At 38.7% G+C, this 18,032-nt stretch overlaps 3 protein-coding genes across 5 annotated transcripts; all 3 read right to left on the reverse strand.

Moving 5' to 3' along the window:
- Nucleotides 1–6,997: 6,997 nt before the first annotated feature.
- Nucleotides 6,998–10,178, reverse strand: LOC125188916 (sugar transporter ERD6-like 7). 3 transcript variants are annotated; one of them, XM_048086015.2, is made up of 17 exons: nt 9,783–10,165; nt 9,640–9,702; nt 9,393–9,482; nt 9,218–9,277; nt 9,073–9,138; nt 8,924–8,989; nt 8,764–8,839; nt 8,618–8,682; nt 8,453–8,545; nt 8,289–8,369; nt 8,128–8,212; nt 7,937–8,043; nt 7,792–7,851; nt 7,667–7,720; nt 7,523–7,582; nt 7,343–7,457; nt 6,998–7,268 (listed from the first exon to the last, which is right to left on the reverse strand). In XM_048086015.2, exons 1-17 carry the CDS (start codon nt 9,951–9,953, stop codon nt 7,150–7,152), a joined length of 1,431 nt encoding a protein of 476 aa, XP_047941972.1. In that variant the 5' UTR covers nt 9,954–10,165; the 3' UTR covers nt 6,998–7,149. The 3 variants fall into 3 exon arrangements, 2 of the variants coding, with proteins under 2 accessions (XP_047941972.1, XP_088915619.1); XR_007170802.2 differs by lacking the exon at nt 6,998–7,268 and having other exon boundaries at nt 7,349–7,457; nt 7,523–7,608; nt 9,783–10,178; XM_089059493.1 differs by lacking the exon at nt 6,998–7,268 and having other exon boundaries at nt 7,349–7,608; nt 9,783–10,178.
- A 794-nt stretch (nt 10,179–10,972) lies between these two features.
- LOC125188917 (sugar transporter ERD6-like 7) lies at nt 10,973–14,691 on the reverse strand. The gene is made up of 19 exons (XM_048086018.2): nt 14,515–14,691; nt 13,776–14,018; nt 13,640–13,702; nt 13,440–13,529; nt 13,270–13,329; nt 13,103–13,168; nt 12,954–13,019; nt 12,816–12,891; nt 12,676–12,740; nt 12,506–12,598; nt 12,342–12,422; nt 12,180–12,264; nt 12,065–12,108; nt 11,918–11,980; nt 11,775–11,834; nt 11,655–11,708; nt 11,512–11,571; nt 11,318–11,432; nt 10,973–11,241 (listed from the first exon to the last, which is right to left on the reverse strand). The coding sequence occupies exons 2-19, from the start codon at nt 13,941–13,943 to the stop codon at nt 11,123–11,125; spliced, it is 1,428 nt and encodes a 475-aa protein (XP_047941975.1). The 5' UTR covers nt 13,944–14,018; nt 14,515–14,691; the 3' UTR covers nt 10,973–11,122.
- A 132-nt stretch (nt 14,692–14,823) lies between these two features.
- Nucleotides 14,824–17,114, reverse strand: RKF3 (receptor-like kinase in in flowers 3). The gene has a single exon (XM_048086014.2). It carries the CDS (start codon nt 16,940–16,942, stop codon nt 15,029–15,031), a length of 1,914 nt encoding a protein of 637 aa, XP_047941971.1. The 5' UTR covers nt 16,943–17,114; the 3' UTR covers nt 14,824–15,028.
- Nucleotides 17,115–18,032: the final 918 nt, after the last annotated feature.

Genomic DNA, 18,032 nt, shown 5'->3' on the forward strand with positions numbered 1-18,032 from the left:
CACTTCCCAAAAAATTATATCCGTTTTCTACCCACTTTTAATTTATTTTTCAATTTTTTTCCCCAAAATTCACACTTTCATCTATAAATACCCTCACTTCAACACAAAAAAATCACATTCTCATCTATTCTATCATCATCTACATTCTCTCATCTTTTTTTCTCATACTCTCTCATCTAAATTCCCACCACACTACACAATGTCCGACTCCGGCGATCACCCCTCCGGCAATCGCGGTTGGAACCACGATTGGTTCGACTCCGAGGCCGGATTTAGTCCGGAAACGCAATTTACGGCCCCTCCTCAAACTCAAGGTTCGCAAGCTCCGGGTGGCTACCGTCCTTACCCGGTGTACGACCTAAACGCCTCCGGGTTCGGGTGGACACCCGAACCCGGATCGGGAGGGAGCAACAGCTCTACTCCTACTCCTACTTCTGTTCCTACTCCTCCTGTTCGTGGCACCCGCACCCCGTACACTCCGGGTGAGATGATGGCGATGTTCAAAGCCTACTTGGCAGTCTCCGAAGATCCAGAAGTTGGCACGAACCAGACCGGAGAAACGTATTGGTGGCGCATCACTCGTCTTTACAATGAAACCCGGTTGGGGGGGAACCATCTATCGCAATGATAGTATGGTTTGCAATTGCATCTTCAGATGCAACGAGGCAATCGGGAAGTTCCATGGGATTTACCTCCAAGAAGAGCGGTCGGCGGGGAGCGGCACGAGCGAGATCGACATCATCACTGCCGCCTTGGCGACCTACCAACGGGAGGAGTTCAAACCGTTCAAGTACCTCGATTGTTGGCAGGAGGGGCGCCTACATCCGAAGTATAGGGGCGGCATAGTAGCATCCTCCTCCAGCTCCTCCAGCAAATGGTCCAGGTCGGTAGCCCTATCCGACGGCGCCTCCGATGATGTGGCTACCCAGCTTGCCGGAGCTAACTTGGGTAGCCCCGACGCTTGCCCGAGCAGTTCCCGCCGGCCGGTCGGAAAGAAGAAGGCGACGACCACCCGCCGCCGCGCCTCGACTCCATCCGCCCCCGCTCCCGCTCCCTTTGTGCCTCCCCCACCCCCGAACAACTCGTTGTGGACCCTCTTGGGCCAACTCTATTTGAACGATACGTCTAAGATGACTCCGGAGCAATTTGCAACACATGAGCAAATGATTCGGGGTCTCAAGAGGCAATTGGGGTTAGAGGAGTAGTCTTCCACGTGTGTAATTTTTAATTTGTAGGATTTTAATTATGTATTTTTTTATTTTTAGGATTTTAATTATGTATTTTTATTTTTTAGTATTTTAATTATGTAATTTTTATTTTTAGGATTTTAATTATGTAATTTTTATTTTTTAATGTATTTTTATAATGTAGAAATGTTTTTAATAATTGGAGTATTTAAATTGAATAATAGAATGGTGGGACCCTTGAGCTTGTCCTTAGCTAAGAGCACGGATGTGGGTGTTGTGCTCTTAGCTAAGGACAAGGAGTAAAAGTGGGTCCGGGCCCACCTCCGTGCTCTTAGCTAAGAGCACGGTTGGGGATGCTCTAAAGAGTGTAATGAGCGTGCAACTCTAAAAAAGGCACAACCCATCGTCGGTCACGAGTGCGAAGCAAGTGAGGATCGCCATCAACACGCATTTTTATGTTGAAAATAAACAAAATTTTTGCCTATAAATATGTTTTGCTATTTTCTTATTCACAACTCCATTAGCTTCTATTATTACATTATTGGATTTTTCTCCAACAAGAAAAAAGTATTTTCAATATGGAATTCGCATTCCTTCATGGGCTAACAGATCTGAAGTAAAAATTCTCTCCCTCGTCACATTAGATTTTTTACAAATGCCCCAAGAGTACGGTGGAGAAATCGAAGGGATTCATGCTGAGTTTATATTTCTAAATGAAAAAAGGTAAATATATCTGTTGGAACATATATACTAAAAAGCATTTTTCGAGTTTATTTTGAATTTGATAAATTGCTTGTATATTGTAAACACTCTTCATTTAATGAGAATAATAAATGTTTTCTTCATACTGTGTATTTTACTTTAATGGACATTGACCGTATTTAATTATATATTAAAATTGTATAATTAAAGCGCCGGAAAGTAAAATCAGTCTAAGTCTTCTACATTGAAGGTTGGGTCGTGGAACAGGTCATCACAGTAGGTGGCCCAACCGGTACCTTGTAGAAGTAAAACTTTTTCACAACCTAGATAGGCTTTGGCTACCTATCGTGAAAGGTTGCAGTGTCCATCCGAAAAGTCGTCTTTACCTTGAGAATGACTAGTGACATTGGTGTGGTATAGCATTGAATGGATCTAAAGTATAGACACGTCTTTGTTGCTATCTACTGTAAGACGATGTCTTGGAGATTTAATATTTCCTAATCTTTGTAATAATATAGGACACACATTATTTAATCATACGCTGCTTTGACTTATCAATAGGTGCGGGTTTTTCGTAACCCAATATTCATGATATCTTGGGTAGTAGTAATTAATAACTAGTATGGTGTCAGTTTTATTATTACATTGAATCGTGTGCCTGCGTGGTTTGACTATATCCCTAAGAGGTGTTCGAGAGAAGTTCTATTATTCGGAAACCCGGCCGGTTTGGATTTAATCCAAGAATAAATAGAAAAGGAAAAGTATATTTTGATATACATCTCGTACTAGACAAACTCTTGGAAATAAAAAGATATTAATTAATTTAAAGTCTATAGCAGACTACAAATTAATTAATGGATATAGAAAGTCTTAGACACGGGAAATAATATATTAAAGAGGTTAACCCGGATTGCTTGTAATCAAGGATTGGATGGGCGGTCAGTATTTCTTCGATAGTGGCACAAGAAATATTCCATTGGCCTTATATTGAATTATGGGTTATAATTTAATTAGTAAAGAAGGTCCAGTTGGGGAGGCCCAATCCAAGCCCCATAGATCCCTAACCTAGCTCATCATAAACTCTATAAATAAGGATGTAAGGAGAGGAGACAAAATACACAACACAAAACCCTAGCCTCCACACTTGGAATTTTCGGCCCTCTCTCTCTAATAGAGGAACTCGAAATTCCTCTTTGTGTGTTCTTGGTTTTTCTTGTCTTTTCCTTCAAGATCCTTATAATTTCTAAAAGATTCCTCCCACAAGGAATTTAGATCTATAGAGTTAAGGGTCATAGGTTAGAAGATCTTTGGTCTTGCATTCACAATCAAGCTTCAAGATCCACACATGGAGAAGTAGCAAGCCACTTCGATTCTTTGGAGAATCATTATTGTAAGTATTCAACATCATAATTTAATTTAAATTATGTGATTAATTGCGCAATTATATGTCTCTACATGTTCAAACATGAAATTGAATCGACCCACATAATCACCTAAATAGATTCTTTTGTGGATTTATGTAATTTGCAATCCACTGCCATTATCCCCAACAATATCTTCACCGTAGACATGTGCACAATTATTTTTTCTTTGCATGATCAAATATTAATCCCTTTTTCCGAATTCTTGATTAAAGCACATTTCTTTGATTTGGACTTGTACCTCTGCTGCTGCTGATCTTACTGATTCTCCGAGAGGCTGGGAGGAATCTGCGCTCAATTTGGCCGGAGATCGGGACAGATTTAACGGTGGCTGTTGGGTTTTCTGGAGACTGGCTGGAGCGAGATTGAGGAGAAGAAATTGGAGGTCTCAAAGGCGGAAGCTTTGTCGATTTGAGCTCTCAAAAGTTTGTATATCTGTGTATTTTTGGTCCCTCACGGAGACGCTGCCATGGAGGATTGTGGAAGCTGGAAAGAGGCATGCAGTTTGGAGGTGGGTGTAGGGGGTGGCAAATCGTGCGTGTGGTGTCATTATGGTGTTGACACGATAACGACATGACACGATAACAACAAACACGAGCAGACCCGTTAAGAAAACTCCAAACACGAACACGAACACGACCCGCTACCCTTAGACACGAACACGACACGAACTCATTACCGACATGAACCACTTCGGATCAACACGACACGATAACAACACATATATGACACGACACAATAACAACACTATAATAATATTATTTCTAATATTAAATTTTAATTTTTAAAATTTAAAAATTTAAAAATTTTAAAATAAATAAATAAAAATAATATTATAATATATTAATATTATTTCTTAACGTGTAACACGAACACGACACGAAGTTTTCGTGTTATTATCGTGTCGACGCGATAAGGACACGAACCCAGTAAGCTTTGACACATACCCATTAATTTCGTGCGGGTTCGTGTCAGGGACGGAGCCAGGAATTTATATAGGGTGAGGCAAAAATATACATAGGCAAAATTCAAGTATTTTAGATGGGGCAATTAGTGAGAAATTAAACTAAATATATTTTATTATATATATGTGAGGAAAATGGAGGAGGGGCATTTGCCTCTTCTTAATACATGTTGGATCCGTTCCTGGTTCGTGTCGTGTTATCTTGTCGTGTCAAAAATTGTCAGCCCTAAGTGGGGGTGTTGGATGATTTTTTATAAATTGTGTTAAAATTTATGGAGGGTAATTTGGTCATTTAATAAATGTTAGGAACGAAATAATCATTAAAAAGAAGAGAAAATGCATAAAAAATCGAAAATCCCTTATTTCGAAAAGTTCGCATGCCTCGGACCCATATTTTAAAAGGTCAGCGAAATTAATCCCTCATTTTGTCAGCAAATTTAATCCCTTTTTTCCGAGTTCTCTCCAAAAAGTGGAGAACTTGGACCACTGCTATTGAACAGATGTGCAAAAATATCCTCAGGGATTAAAAAGCATTCTACATAATCTGACTTGATACTTAATTTCACCAGGCTCATATCACACATGGGTAATTCTTTTTCTTTTTTTTTTCTCAAAAATGATAGCATATACTTGGGGATTAAAAAGCATTCTACATAATCTGACTTGATACTAAATTTCACCAGGCTCATATAAACTGCCATTGCTTTTGCTTAGGTACATGTTCTATTGGAAGAAATCAGAGCTCCAATAAATCTATCAGGCCAAAGGATTAAGCAGAAAAACTTTAACTAAGGTAACTCACTTACATAAATAACTAACATATGTGATGAATGTAAATATAATTGTCCTAAGTATTTTCTCCTACTAAATCACGTTAAATACATGGAATTAAACTGTTGGTTGGAAGAAAATAATTTGTTTTGCTTTCTGGACTTCTTGTATGCTTTATTTGCTTGAAAAAATTCCTTGAAATCAACCTTTATATGTATACTTAGTTATCTATGTATAATTTACGGTGTTAAAGAATTAACTCAACTAAAGATCTGATCATGTGTACATGAGAAATTAATAAGTTAAAAAGTGTGTTATTTGATGACTGAACTTGCTGATGTATAGGAAAAAGTGTTTATAGACAGCCTGATGTTGGTGCTAGAATTTAAGTATTATAAAACATTAACTAAATAATAGTATAGGAAAAGATTCAAAATACATGCTTCATTAAAATCCAAAGACATTGTCCAAAGCACCCTCTAAACTCAACCTATGATCTTCAATAAAGAATGCTCACTGGAATGTTGATTAAAAAGACAGCTTGGCAAGATATATAGCTATAATAACCGATGAAAACTTCAGAAATGATCAATTAGATATAATACCTACATGAAGAGTACAAATCACAAAAAAAGGTTATGCAAAAACACTAAAAACTAAACAAATACCTCAAGACATAAAAGTTCATCAGTAGATTTCACAACTATGTCACCAAATCCATTGTTAACCTTTTTTCCAGAATACTTCACAACACATTTCTGGCCAAAGAATGACTGATCATTATAGATGTTATAATAAGGAGTTTAAAAATGTGTAAGAAAATAGAAAAGAAGAATTATATAGGACAATGCTGAAAGTTTACAACCTAAAATTTAAATACCTCTTCTCAAAATCTTTAAACTCAACAACACCAGTGTTAATATACACCTTAGATGCATTTATATTGAGTAGACACCACAACAGCAAATAATGAAATACTTTTGAGAGTTAAGAGAGTATTACACCTAAATAGATTGAGCCTACATAGCTGAACAATAATAATAGGAAGCTTTCCTTTGTCATTCTCCATTTCTTCTAAATATTGATCAATCGTATCCTCCCAAAGAGTATAAAAGATTCTATTGTGGCTGTAACAATGACAAAAAAAACTAATAGTATAAATTAGAAGCAATAAACTCAGAACATAAACTTAAAAGAATATATATATATTCAAATTTTATAAAACAGAAAAACTTAAAATTTTAGAAGCAATAAACTTAGAACAGAAACTTAAAAAGAACAGAAATCCAAGCTAATGATCTCCTTCTTATTCCCAGGCATTGCATCATCATAGACAGGAACGCAACTGACTTTTATCACGGCGAAGTAACCGGATGATGCAAATTGTCAATCAAAGTAAAAAAATAGAGGCATGGCTAAGTTCTTGTAGTAGATATTTCTGCAAAAAAAGATTCAAAAGTTAAACCAATAACAACTAATCGAATGTTGCAGGTTTGAATCTTATACATTTTGAAGAAGATAGATGAGGAAGGTTGACTGAAACGACAGTAGGGAAAACAAATCAGAGAAGAAAAACTCGTTTCTGTTAAGCACACCCAATTCCACTTACACCACTAAACAACACCTCCTAAATTCATGTCGCCAAAAGAAGTGGGTCTAATATCTTGGGATGGAGGGAGTATATTTTACAAAGCAAATGAAATTTTGTGATATTGTCTTTTATTTTTAGTCATCGTACATTAAGCTCTCACATTTCATTTTTTTCAACTTGTTGAAATTTTTAATGCCACTAGTCATTTTTTGGGTTGCTAGTAGTAATATATGAATTGATTTTCATTCACTAAAACCAATAAATAGCTTACCGAAGAAGCATGCCAGAATTTATGTAGTTTAGCGGATAAGATGCATTAAATGAATTTTATCCAACTTTTACGATAAATTGAATTGGTCACTGAAAACAAAAACAAAACTTGATTTTCTTTGAAAGTACAATAAATGATCACGTTTCAACCAAGAAGAAGGAATTGTGTGTTACAGCAGAGAGTTTGCAGTTTTATTGAATAATCGTTGGGTTGTGAGAGCAGCAATATTGAGATGTAAAGTTCTATGATGAGTTGATTGCTGCTTGTATCTGCTCAAGAGTTCTCCCCTTGGTCTCAGGCACCACCTTTATCACAAACACAATTGCAAGTGCATTCACACTTCCATAAAGAATGAATGTTCCTGCAATAATCCCATTACATTTATCACTCATCACAAACATTCAACAATATAATAAAAGCAGCCTAGTTTCCTACCATAGGAGCTCCAGCTCATGAGGAAGTTGAAAGTGTAAGAACAAGCCCAAGCACCAAACCAGTTCACCAGTGTGGCAAGGCTTCCTGCAACTCCTTTGATGTTTATAGGGAATATCTGCACGATGCTCCTCGTCTCATTTCAACATGTTTATCACAGACTGTTGTAGAAAGTTTTCATACCTCAGACATCACCACCCATGGAACTGCTCCCATTCCAGCTGAGAATGCTCCTATGTAAACCTAGTACATATCCACAAACACGAAACCTTTCTTCACAAATATTCCTGCCTTTTTTTATGAGATGCAATGCAACTGCAAACTTACCAATATGCCACTCACAGCTAGCGCTGGAGCTGCACCGGGTGCTATTCCATACTCCTGATACCGGGGTGTCTCCTCCTCAATAACTTGTCTCACAAAAATCGAAAAAGTAAATAGTATTTACTTACCTTGACAAAGAATGAGCTCCCTGTCAGCAGACAGCCTAGGACCAGTCCTGATCCCGAAATCTGGACAAAAGAACAAAAGACATTCTTGCTTCAAAATTTAACAACCATTGCTACTTGTTTATGAACAGCTAAAACTGATACTTACCACTAGAAGAGGTTTTCTTCCTGCTCTATCGATGAAAGCAGCGCCTAGTGCTGTGATTATCACCTGAAGAATCGCGTAGATTATAGTTCCAAGGTCAGCTGGGAATCCTGTGTAGCATCACAGCGCATATACAGATTAAATGGTTACGACTTAAAGATTGCAAGGGACTGACTTGTTTCTATGTGTATTACCTGCAGACTCGAAGATACTGCTTGTGTAGAAACAGACTCCATTGATTCCTCCAAACTGTTGGCACACCATTAGTCCTACTCCTATCTGTTTTCATCGAAAAATTGTATGTTGTCATATGAGAGCGAGAAACACCAGCCAAATATCGCTTTTGAAAGGCTACCGTGACTGATCTCAAATATCGCTTTTGAAACAAATCTAGCAGTTTGGCTTTTGGAAGCCTCTCCAATGTCTCTATATAGTCCTGTCAGTTATACATTCTCATCTTCACATATCTTATCACATCTCAAACTACGGTGGAACTTAGTTATTTCAGTTCGTGTATACTTGGATTTCTGCTGCCTCTGCTGATACATCAGCATCCTTTCCCCTAAGCCTATGCAGTGACGACTCAAACTCCTTCTGCTTTCCTTGCTTTGCCTGAATAGATGCCAGCATGTAACCTTTTTTCCTTTTGAGCCTGATATATAAGACGAGCAATCGTGTTCTTACCAGCCATCTCGGAGACTCTGGGATGATGCTGAGACCTACAAGCAGAACAGCACAAGGAACTATGCCTGCAGCACTTTCACAAGTGAGTTTCCTAATCAAATTGTATGCATCTAGCATATGACTAGGATGTTTCAGTATAATTTTACCTACTAATGCTAGAGTCCTCCATGCCAGCAATGTGCCTATGATGAAGGATACAGATACTCCGGTACAAACCATAAGCTATAAAGTTTGAAGATGAGAAATAGCCTTACAAACTATAACTAGTGAATCAAGAATTGCCACTTGTTTTTGGACAATATGTACCTGATTTATGGTTGTCAAAGCTCCTCTTAAATCCTTTGGGGAGATCTCAGCTATGAACACCGGAACCTAGTAACCAAATGCGAAAACATTTAGCCTATGTCTATGGTGTCAACATTGTGTTATAGAATAGCAGCAGATTCTAATTTTACCACATATGAAAAGACTCCCATCCCATATCCAGTTGCCAGTCTCCCAATGTCAAGAAGCAGGGCACTCTGTCAATATTATTACAGTTTTGCTAAATCAAGAGTTTCTTAGGAACATCTAGCTACTAATTGTAGTAATGGATGATACCTCAGCAAAGTAGATCGAAAGCCACCCTGCTGTACAGAATCCACTTGATACTATCATTGCCTGCTTTCATTTTCAAATTCAAAATAGACTTTTAACTGTGATGCAACAGTTTACAAATCATAGATTCTTGATGTCGAATACGATGATCTTTTTTCTTGGATCCCAACAAACTCACCCCTTTACGGCCTATGTAATCTGCGATTTTGCCACTTGTGATTGCCCCAATCATCGCTCCAAAAGTCAGTATGGAGCCAAACAATGAGTACTGCAAGGATTTATTTATATAAAAAAAAAGAATCTTGAATCATCCCACTTGAGCAGTTACAAAAGCAACATCAAATTCAGACATCTTTGTTGAAGCATTTGAATGAGAAGCAAAGCTAAAAATGAAGTATTGACTAGATTTGCAAGTTGTGAGCAACCTCAGCTAAGGATAAGTTGACATCTTCTCTGATAGCAAACTGAGTAGGAGATGAATACCCTGCCTGTGAAAACACCAAAAATCAAGAGTGGGGGAGAGGAGGAAGAAGAAGAAGTTAGATTAGATTAGACGGGAGTGACGTACGCAAGATCCGAAGGCGTAAGAGCCACAAACTGCAACAAATGTGCTGAGATACACCATGCATCTATCATCCTTTTTGGAGTGCTTCTCCTCCTTTGGTGCTGCAATAAGTGGAGCTCTAATCTCTACTCCATCGCAGTTTTCGCCTCTCTCCACATCTTGCTTACCAGCCATGGCCTTCTTCTTGGCAAGAAATATGCTGATCAGAATTTGTGGTTGGCGCCATATATACTTGCAGGAACTAACTTTACACTAAAAAAATGGAACTCTATACTTTGTTGACAGATCTGCCCTCAGCAACAGCATTCGAGCAACTTGGATATTTGTGGGAATCAACAAGCTATTTTTGACAGCCAAACAATATTTTAGTCCTGTTTTTTTTTTGACACTGATCATAAAAGCAATAATTATATTGATTGATACAGAGAAAGAGAGATGTATGATAAAAATTTCAATTGGTCTTATCTTACTATAAATGAGGTTGTCACACACTATAAATGTAAATGAATGGCTTTAACTCATTATCCGATCAAGTTGAATTTTCAACACTTTTTGTTCAATAACTAATTTTTTAACGAAGAGGATGAATCACTTATTTACTACATATGTACATTGAAAATATTACTAAAAAGGGCTTCTCCAACTAATTATTTATATGTTCATGTATTACAAATTGTGTAACTCACATGTGGTGGGTACATTTGTTGGGGCCAAGAATCATGTAAGAAAATTCCCTAACAAACAATAAAAAATAAAAAAGTTTTTGATGCTATTGCAATCAGACAAAGGTATAGTTAAACTGTTTGACATGATCAATAACAAGTTGACAAAAGCAAAAATATCTTCACCGACGACAAATGAAGCTCCCCACCTATCACTTTTAACTGCATACAATCCATCTCAATTCTTGCAAGGCAAAAATATAGGGTAGGGAGGCCTTCTCTATTTCCAGATAGGTAAAGTTCTAAAATGTTTTGTACTTTTGAAAAATTATGTATATTAAGAAAGCTAACATAAAATATACTATAATCATATTGCAAAAAACTGAAATAAACAAAGTAAGGGTTTTTTTGAATAAAATAAATACTTTAGTTTTGTCTTAATATGAAATCCTTCTAAAGTATTCTGTATTTATTAGTGTATATATATAAGAAAGATAAAAGATTATATATAATAATATCACAATTTTTTTTTTTTTTTTGCAGGATTGTTCCTTTTACATACAACAGAAACAAAACTAAACTTTGCAGCTTATTAAACCATTCATGGTTTCTGCAGCAACACTATCAACTTCCAGAGGTTGCAAGAAGTCTTAAGATGGAAGATGAAGTTTCTAGATTGTTCTATGTAGAGCTTATTTCTGCTTGTATCTGCTCCAGGGTTCTCCCTTTGGTTTCAGGCACTACCTTGATCACAAACACAACTGCAAGTGCATTCACTGCAGCAAAAAGCATGAATGATCCTGCAATGATTGTTAAACCATCACGATCAACGGATAGAACTGTCGGCTTTGATGGAAATGTAGTCTAGTTTCTTACCATAAGTACTCCAGCTCATGAGGAAATTGAAAGTGTAGGAACAAGCCCATGAACCAGACCAGTTCACTAGTGTGGCAAAGCTTCCTGCAGCTCCTTTGATGTTTAGTGGGAATATCTGCGTAAAAAGAGGCGATTCATCGTCTCAATTTAACATTTAAGTTTATCACAGTTCAAAAGAGTTAGTAGTGTCATACCTCAGACATCACCACCCATGGAATTGCTCCCATTCCAACTGAGAAAGACCCTATGTACACCTAATGTCCACATGTTACTTGGACCAAAGTTTCTCTATTTCTCGTGTTCTTCGAAAATGCAGGAGAAGAGAAAGAAAACTTACCATGACACCACTCAAAGCTAGTGCTGGAGCTGCATCAGATGCTAGTCCATGCTCCTGGTTAAGAATATATACTTATTTCATTTTGGAAGAATTTTGAAAAATTAACAAACAAATACTTACCTTCACATAGAATGAGCTTCCTATCAACAGACTACCTAGGATAAGTCCTGAACCAGAAATCTGAAAAAGACAAAAGGAAAGGATTTGCTTACATTTAAGGCAATAAGAAAAACAACATTACTTGTTGCTAACTAATTTCTTACCACTAGAAGAGGTTTTCTTCCTGCTTTATCCATAAACGTAGCAGCTACCGCGGTGATTATCACCTGCCAGATGGAATGTTCTTACAATTTAATCAATCTTAGAAATGACTGCAGTCGCCTCAGAACTAACAGGATGAAACGAGCTACCTGAAGAACCGCGTAGATCATGGTTCCAACATCAGACGGGAATCCTGCACAACATTATACAGAAACACTCAAGATTCGGTTTTGTGGAGAATATATTCATCTTTTTTTATCTTACCCGCGGCCTCAAAGATACTGCTGGTGTAGAAACTGACCCCATTGATTCCTCCAAGCTGTTGGAACACCATTAGCCCTACTGCTATCTATTTCACAAATAAATAAGATATGGTAATCAGAAAGAGAGAGGGGAACAGATGGAAATAGAGGGTTTAAGTGAAACCATGAGTGAACTCTGATATCGCCTTTGAAACAAATCTAGCAGTCTGGCTTTTGGAAGCCTCTCCAGTGTTTCTATATTGTCCTGTTCAGGGATACACTCTCATCTTCATATTCATATTCTTTAGGGAAAATGAAGCATGATGAAACTTGGGAGTTTTCGCATACCTGAATTTCGGCTGCTTCTTCTGATACATCAGCATTCTTTCCCCTAAGTCTACGTAAAGACGCCTCAAACTCCCTTTGTTTTCCTTGTCTTGCCTTGACATATTCTATCATGTTATGGTTTTCCCAATCATAGTAATCTAAGACATGAAACAGTGCATTCGGATTCTTACCAGCCATCTTGGGGACTCAGGGATGACGCTGAGACCTACAAGAAGAGCAGCACAAGGAACTATGCCTGCACCAGTTTTACAAGTGAGTTTCAGTTTCATATAGATACATATATATAACTAGAATGTGTAGTATGTATTACCCACTAATGCTAAATCCCTCCATGTTACAAGCGTGCCTACGATGAAGGATACAGACACCCCAGTAACAATCATAAGCTGCAAGTTGAGATAAGATGAGAAACAGCCTTGGACTATTGGGACAAATCTTGGTTTTCTACCTGGTGTAGTGTTGTCAAAGCTCCTCTCAAATCCTTGGGGGCGATCTCGGATATGAAGACTGGAACCTAGTAACCAAACACGACGACAATTGAGCCTACGCCTCTGGTGTCAACATAGTGCATATCTTAAATTATGTGATGGATTTTACCACATAAGAAAAGACTCCCATCCCATATCCAGTTGCCAATCTTCCAATGTCTAGAAGCAGGGCATCCTGTGAAATTATTACAGTTTCTGAATCAAGAAACTGGTTTCTTGGAATCTATTACAAGATTCTAGTTGTGAGGTAAAAGTAGTATTGGGTGATACTGATACCTCGGCAATGTAAATCGATAGCCACCCCATCGTACAGAATCCACTTGATACTATCATTGCCTGCTTGCAATTCAAATGCAAAAGACTCTTAACTTTGATCACACAACAGTTTGTAAAGCAAAGATTCTTGATGATGGATGCAGCTAGGTAGATCCCGAAAAAAAACTCACCCCTTTACGGCCTACTTTATCTGCCATTTGGCCGCATGTGATTGCACCAATAATTGCTCCAAAATTCAAGATGGAGCCAAACAATGAGTACTGCAATGATAAAAATAGAATCTCGAATTTATTATCAAGTTGAAATATCAAATTCAGACATCTTTGTTTGAAGCATTTGCGCGAAAAAAAGAAAGCTAAAATGAAGTAACCTCAGCTAAGGACAAGTTGATATCTCTTCTGATAGCAAATTGTGTGGGTGACGAATACCCTATCTGCAAAAAACACCAGTGATCAAAACAAAGCACTTACAATAAAACACAGTTCATGAATGTGACGAGAACGTACACAAGATCCGAAGGCGTAAGAGCCAGAAACTGCAACAAATGTGCTGAGATAGACCATGAATCTATCCTCATTGCTGCTCTTTTTGGAGGGCTGCCCCTCATTTGCTGCTGTGAGAAGTGGAGCTCTACTCTCTTCTCCGCCTCTCTCAACGTCTTGCTTACCAGCCATGGCTTTTTTCAACTATCACTGATCACTAGCCTAGCTGGAGATGTGATGCAGACCAGAGTTCGTGTCTTGTTTTTACTTCATTGAGAAGCGGTGACAAACATAGGCTTGAATCAAATTCAGTTAGCTTTACAGCGAGGGGTGTGACATTAAACTTGATGCAAATAAATTTGATTTATATAATCAGAAGCTATACTAATTTGTTTTTTCTTTTTTATAAAGTTCTTGGTGATTCTTGAACAAACAAGGGGTTTATTGTAAGCAATGAGAATCTGAGGTATTATATATACACTACGTATCACGCAAATATTCCTCTCTAACAAAATAAATACTCCACATTCTTTACTCTGGTTGTACATTCAATTCATCGTTAATTGAGGGAAATATGTCTGTGTTCTAGTTTTATTTTGATGGAGATTAGCAGATAAAATCGCATAATCAAGAATGATTAGGCAGATTTAAATTCGAAATACGCAGATCTTCAACAAATATGCAATGATATAAACTGGATATATAAAGCAGTATGATAACAATGTAAGTGATCCAAATGCCATTGAATATTTAGAATGCATACTTGCTCCTGGCCACGGTAGCAGAATTGGAGAGTAATCTGAATCTGATTATTTAGTCTCAATTCCAGTATAGTACTACCAAGATCATAAATTTTTATGAATATTTAGCAAATTTAGTTGCAAGTGATGTATAATATCAGTGGATTCGAAGATAGTGGATCTGGAGATCTATTTAATTGGTTTGGCTAAACATATAAATCAATTCCCTGCTAAAATGAGAAACCAAACCGGGCAAAAACACATCTAGTCGATTAGGCTGAGCCTTTTCGAGCCAGTAAAAAACGGGTCGGACCATGTTTGAGTAGTGAGTCTAGTGAGAAAGATAATCTGGCTTCATTTGGGGCATCAACCCACAAGAACACATAAAAATACATATTTGTACAAAAAATGGAAAATAACTATACAGCGTGTGATAAAACACTTCACCCCAATGCTTTGAACAACAATTGTTCAACTTATAAAGAATCATTGCCATGACTATACATCAACCAAAAAAATGAGCCTGCTCGAAGGAAGCTACCTACCACTTTGGTTCTCATCTTCCTTCTCCTCCTCGTGCTCATAAGTGTAAGTTTGATACCCAGCAGGCGTCGACAGAGTACCAGAACCACTACTACTCACAGACCTCTCGATGTCATCAAGATTCGCAATGAGAGAAATCGGCCTTTCAGGTATTGAAGGGATGGCCACGTCTGTATCCAACATCTTCACAACCTGATCCATTGTCGGCCTAGCATATAGTTGAGGGTGCGAACACAGAACAGCCACCAACACATACTTCTCCACAAGCTCCGGAGGGCCCAATTCCGGCATATCCTCTTCCACTACATCCAAAGCTCTCCCTTTCCGAACCAAAGACCAGGCCCAGTCAGTCACTAGAGTCGGCTGTCCATCATTCACCGCAATGAGTGCTTTCTTCCCACTCAAAAGCTCAAGCAGCACCACTCCAAAGCTATAAACATCACTCCTCTCCGTCAACTGTCCATACAACGCATACTCAGGTGCCACATATCCCATTGTCCCTGCAACTCTAGTGCTCAAGTGTGTCATCCCCTCTGGTGTGAACTTCGCCAATCCAAAATCCGCCACCTTAGGCTCAAACTTGTCGTCCAACAGAATGTTACTCGCCTTAATATCCCTATGAATAATCGAGGGCTGTGCACCAGAATGCAGATAAGCGAGCCCCCTAGCCGTCCCAAGGGCAATCCTCTGGCGTATAGGCCAACTCAACTTGTTCTCCACCAACCCAAACAAATGATCATGAACACTCCCATTCTTCATCAGATCACACACAATTATCCTCTGATGACCCTCCAGATGCGTAGTGGCCGTGCAATATCCTCTCAAAGCAACCAAATTTACATGTCTGACACTCGCGATTACCTCGACTTCATGAGTGAAACTAGCATCCCCTGCTGCAGAGCAGTTCTTGAACCTCTTCAATGCAACTTCAGAGCCATCAGGCAAAACGCCCTTATACACATTTCCATACCCTCCTCTCCCAATTATATGATCCCTAGCGAAATTTCTTGTGGCCGCCTTAATTTCGTCGAATGTGAACCTAATCAATGTTGTGCTAGCACTAATTGAATCTAATCCAGAGCTCATATTAGTATCGGTTCGCATACTTTTCAATTTCTGCTTCAATAATCGTTCCTTCCTACGCCGAACGAACCAGAACACAGCAAACCCTAGGACCAAAATCAAAACGCAAGCAACCACTACAACAGAAATGACAATCTTCTTCCTCTTGCTATTCGATTTGGGCGATGTGAAATCGAGATTGAACAAACACTTAGTCGTACCTACATCGGTGGGGCCGAATTGATTGGAGAAGGCCGCGGCGTAGATGAAGGGATACGCCGTGCAATCGGAGACGTTCCCGATCGACGCTCCCTGCAGATACGACGCCCTAATTCTAGCGAGCTTGACGGTGCAGGAGGCGCAGGGGGAATTGTTGAGGAGCGACTGATTGCAGGCGGCTTCGACCTCGTCGAGGGCGGGTCGAGGCACGGCCTTCTCGAACTCCTGGCGCGTGGTGATGTTCATGCAGCCGCGGGCGATCCACGGCGTCTCGAAGCCGCAGCGGCTGCGGATGTCGAAGCCGGAGACGTACTCCCCGACGAGCGACTGGTAGACGCCCCAGCACGAGTCGGCGGAGTCGAGCGGGGGTAGGAAGGAGTCGGTGCGGCGGAGGTGGTCGGCGAGGACGAGGCGGAGGCCTTGCAGGATGTACTGGCACTCGGAGTGGGTGTCGAGATTAGGGCGTTTGGAGTCCGGCGCCAGCCGCCGCAGGAATCCAAAGTGGAGAGGGCATTTGGTGTCGTTTTGGAGGAGGCTGCGGCGGTGTCCCGAGAAGGACGCCGATTGGATTATTAGTAATTGGGAAAGTGAGAGTAAAAATAGCAACAAATAAATGAAGCGAAGCATCTAAAATTGAGGAGATGAAGGGATGAGCGAGGCTTGCAATTGTGAGAAAATGGAGGGGAGGTGAGTTTCATTTGCAGCTGCAGGTGGCGGCTTAGCAACGATGACTAGTTGCAGACTGCAGAGAGAGAAGGTTCGGAGAAGGCGGCAATTTTACCACTGTGATTTTCATCTATTTTTTTAATCGAATCTGGATTAAGAGTGTCGGCTTGATTGTAATATGAAATTAACTACGCATGTTAATTTCTAATTTTTATAAGTAATTTTAATTAAGCGAGCACGTGCAAGGTAAAGGTAGAAAGTTGGGATCAGCAGTTGAATTTTTTGAGACTAGTGAGTTTCTTGGTTCTTTCTATTGTAGACTGAGAATAGTGTAATGTTGATCATGAGTCGTTAGATAATCATTTGAGTAACTATCATCAACAATTACTTGAGATACATCTGTCGAAGATTCAAGAGGTTGTTAAAGTCAATTACGCACAGGAATATCTTAATTTCGTGCAGGAGTATATCTTTATATAGGAATATAGGAATTCATGTGAGAGGTAGATGATGAATAAGTGCAGGTGTAGACAGATAATATTTTCGTTAAAATAAGAATTTGTCATAGTAGACCGCATATGTACAATTCTTTAATTACGTCTAAATATACGCCTACTCATCTGGATATCATTAATAAATTTGAATTTGGAATATAAAGATGCTGATGCACGGCGCTCTTCAAAGGATAAATTTGTCATTCAACGATCTTATAAGTTAAATGCACTCAATTTTTGGAGTATTGTCAATTGTCATTGTTTTCAACTTTTCTTAGGGTATTCAAGTCTAAATACACCAACTTTTGGACTATTTTGAATTTTGTACTACTATTAAATTTGAAAATAGTGAATAAATACATGAATTTTGAGATCGTAGTAGTAATTTTTCCATGGCTGAGTGATTAAAAATACTACTACTATAATTTGTATATATCCTCAATAGTCACTACTCATAATCAGACATTTTCTAGATATCTGTTATGATAGCCCCATACACAATCCATATCGATTGTCCACTACATTTCCGTATGTGGCAAGTTTAAAACACTAACATT

The sequence above is a fragment of the Salvia hispanica genome, chromosome 5 (assembly GCF_029641045.1).
Source record: "Salvia hispanica isolate PSC_SH4W2 chromosome 5, Shi_PSC_v1, whole genome shotgun sequence".
NCBI classification, from domain to species: Eukaryota; Viridiplantae; Streptophyta; class Magnoliopsida; order Lamiales; family Lamiaceae; genus Salvia; species Salvia hispanica.